This window comes from Frankliniella occidentalis, unplaced genomic scaffold (assembly GCF_000697945.3).
Source record: "Frankliniella occidentalis isolate FOCC.00 unplaced genomic scaffold, Focc_3.1 Scaffold13, whole genome shotgun sequence".
In the NCBI taxonomy this organism is placed as follows: domain Eukaryota; kingdom Metazoa; phylum Arthropoda; class Insecta; order Thysanoptera; family Thripidae; genus Frankliniella; species Frankliniella occidentalis.
In genome coordinates this window covers 2,626,986-2,630,438 of record NW_026267143.1, presented here as the reverse complement: position 1 = coordinate 2,630,438, position 3,453 = coordinate 2,626,986, and the positions used below count along the sequence as shown (strand labels likewise).

General features: G+C 53.4%; 1 protein-coding gene across 3 annotated transcripts in view; it reads left to right on the top strand.

Moving 5' to 3' along the window:
* LOC113211103 (forkhead box protein L2-like) overlaps nucleotides 1-2,357 on the top strand; it is a 27,049-nt gene extending 24,692 nt beyond the window's left edge. For 2 of the 3 annotated variants that reach the window (XM_052263663.1, XM_026429370.2), the window contains 3 exons: nucleotides 264-845; nucleotides 912-1,058; nucleotides 1,144-2,357. In XM_052263663.1, coding sequence (XP_052119623.1) covers nucleotides 264-845; nucleotides 912-1,058; nucleotides 1,144-1,214 — 800 coding nt within the window. In that variant the 3' untranslated portion in view covers nucleotides 1,215-2,357. The remainder of the gene's footprint in view (nucleotides 1-263; nucleotides 846-911; nucleotides 1,059-1,143) is intronic. The other variant, XM_052263664.1, reaches the window with a different exon arrangement.
* The last annotated feature ends 1,096 nt before the right edge of the window (nucleotides 2,358-3,453 follow it).

The window sequence follows — 3,453 nt, the reverse complement described above, 5'->3', positions numbered from 1 at the left end:
CCCCCCCCCTTTCCCTGCCGGTCACCGGCGCGCACCTAGCGTCGCGGACGTCACGCCTTGACGTCCGGAGCGGAGCGGTGCGGTGCGGAGCGGGGTCCCACGAGCGTGACCAGTCTGCCGAGCGCGAGACGCTTATGCCTCCGGCCCTGCAGCGCCAGCCCGGGGTGCTCTGGCCGCTCCAAGCGACAACAGTCTTCAGTTATGCCTGGTTCATTGCGGGAAACAGTTCCTCTGTTCCGTCACGGCCCTCCCGTGTGTTGCAGACCCACAGTACGAGAACATGTTCGAGAACGGCAACTACCGTCGCAGGCGACGCATGAAGCGGCCCTACCGCCCCAGCAACGTGTACTCCAAGGGGCTGTTCCGCGACGGCGCGTACCACCACACCCTGCAGGGCGGGCTCCAGGGCGGGCTGCAGGGTGGCCTGCAGGGCCTGCACCCGGGCGTGGCGGGCGTGCACCACCAGCTCAGCATGGCGGGCGGGCTGACCTCGGGATTGTCCGCCATGACCGGCACCCGCAACCTCTTCTCGCCGCCAGCCTACCCGCCGCCCTACTCGCGCTACGACCCGGCGGCCCCGGGCTGGGGCCTGGGCGGCCTCCAGGGCGGCCTCCAGGGCGGCCTCCAGGGTGGCCTCCAGGGCAGCCTCCAGGGGGGCCTCCAGGGCGGCCTGCAGCCCTCGCAGATGTCGTACTCGTCCTGCCAGGGCGTGTCCTCCGCGGCCAAGGTGCTGTCCCCGCACTCGTACCCACAGGTGTCCTCGCAGCTCCAGAGCCAGCTGCAGCCCATGCAGCCCATGCAGATCCCCTCCATGAACTGCTACAACCAGCTGGGCTCCAGCTTGGGTGAGTACCTCCCCGAGTGCCCTGTGTGGCTCGCACACTCGACGCTAACGCGACCGCCCCTCACAGCCTCGCTGCCCTGCGCAGGTGCGAGCGGAGCCTGCGGAGCACCCAACATGACAAGTTTTGCTGCTTCCTTTCCGACGTGCGGCCGCAAATTTGAGCCGACGGGCGCGGACCCCATGTCGCGGTACCCGTACTGGCCCCCCTCGGATGGTGAGTAGAGCTGGCGCTGGCGCACACTACCTCACTCGCTCTCTGGTTCTCCTCACTGAAGCAAGCACCCTCCGCTCTGTTTCAGTTGGCAAGGATGACCCCACTCCGCCGTCAGCTTTCTCGGGGGTGGACTTCCGGCCCAAGTGCTTCATGTGACGGAGCGGGCGACAACGAGTCGACCATTCCAACCTCAAGACTGAGCTGGCCGGCATCGCGCCCGCCGCGCCCCGCGCCGTGTGTCTGTGTGTGTGATATGTACAGTACCTAGACCTAACGTAAATTTTAATCTAGGGGCCCCTCCATGATATGTATCTGGTCCGAATGAGAGTGAATTAGTGTGCGATCGTGTGTGCGTCTGTGTGTGTTTTTACAAAGTGTTCGAATGATCATGTTTGTGTGATATGTGTTTAACATTAATGTAGGGGCCTGCAAGTCTAATTTGAGTGCGAATGAGAACTATGGGAGAGTAATTGAACTAACCAAAGCCAAAGTCTGAATCGGTTGATTTTAATACTGTAATTAACGACGTTGTTGTATTTTTTATTTTTCCCAGAATTATACAAAAAATTGGGCATGGAACAAATTGACAAAGAAAATTTTTGCTGTACTCATGAAAAAACTAAGGTGCTATTTTGAACGTTTTAAGAAGATATGCTTTAATTTGTTTACAAAGGCACTAAATTGCCTGAAGAGTGCTAAATTTAGTACCTTTGGGGTGAGTTTTTCAGAGGCACTAAAACAATATCACCAGAAGAAGATATGCTGTATCCTCCGCTGTATCGCTTTTTCGTTTTTCCAGTGGTGTTAAATATGTATGTGTTGGTTGTATTTTATAGTTGTAACACAGGCAGATTGAAAGACTTAAGTTTTGCCTCATTTTTAATATAGTTTCAATCCAGTCGTGGATTAGCAGCTGGCACGGAAAGTGAAGAAGGAGGCCTGAGCTAGTTAGTGTTTTATCCAATGTCATCTCTTGGGAAAAGCACCATCGAAAAAGCACTTTTGTTTCCATTAGGCAAATGGCTAATCTATTTATGGGTGTTTTTGAATTTTAATTTCTTTGGATCGTTTTCGGTAAATGATTTTAACAAAAGGTTCTGTTGCCTCTCGTTCCGATTCTTCTTTTTATTTTTCAGTGCTACCCCCACGAGGTGTGGGTGGAGGTCAGGGTCAATAAAAATTACCCCCTTAACAAACGTTTATTTTCTCTTGTTATCTCTTTGTAAAAAATAAAAATGTTTATATAAAACTGACCCTCTGATATAAATACAAAAATAATAATTCTATAAGATGTTTCAATCCAGTTTTGTCAATTAAGTTTTCAGATTGCAACCCTTTTGAAGTCCCCGCGCAATCGAAAAGCACACGCAAGCAGCAAATCGCTACAGTAGGGGAAACACGCTCGGGGACACGCCCGCCCCCCCCCCCCCCCCCCCAAAACACACACACAAACCTCGCTCAGCCCCGCCCTGCCTCGCCACACCACACCGGACGCGAGGAGCTCAGCTGGCTCGCAACAGTTTAAAAGCAAACCCGAGTAGGTTCTCACCCCAACGTGTCTCCCCCAACCCACTCTCCCCTCCCCCTTCTACATCTCTACCATCTCCGCTGACACGGCATTTTAAATACACCAGAACGTCAACAAATTACAGAGTGATTTAAAAAGCCCTCTGTCTGTCCCTGTCTGCAACCCCCCGCCCCCGACTCCTCGGAGTCCACACCTGCCAGGCAATAAGTTAGCCGTAAAGTGGCGTGGATATGCCTATTTTTAAGTCGACTGTAGCCGGGCACGCGTTCGCCCCCCCCCCCCCTCCCAACTCCCACCCTTCTGTGCCCCGCCACCTCGCAGTAATGTGTGACCCTACTTAAGAACAAATAAATAAACAAATAAACGCCCAAGTAAATAAACTTTCGTTTTGTTATGAAACAAGGTGGAGTGGTTGTTAGGTTTGTGGAGCGATACACCAAACAGAACAAACTGGCTTCCATGAATGACAGGAGAGATGCGCACTACTTCCCACAGACCCCAGGACTACAATTGAGTTTACTGTACCACATGTAAGCGTTTATTTTAGAACAAGAAAGGGATGTTCAGTCGCAGCAACGCTAATGCTATATCCAGTTAAGAATTTTGTCGTTTCCACGCTCAGCGTGCGCTCACGCTGGCGCAAGCGCGGCGGGCGAGAGGGGAAGCGGAGGGCGAAGCGGGGTTAGCAGTTCCTCCGCCGCTGCCTCCCCGCACCCTGCCCCCTGCCCCTCGCCCGCCTCACGCCGGCGTGAGCGCGCGCTGCGCTAAGCGTGAATACGACCATTTCTTAACTGGATATAGCATAAGAATTTCTTTTAAAAGTCGTAGTACAGGAGTGCCACTTAAAACACGCTAAAAAATCGATTT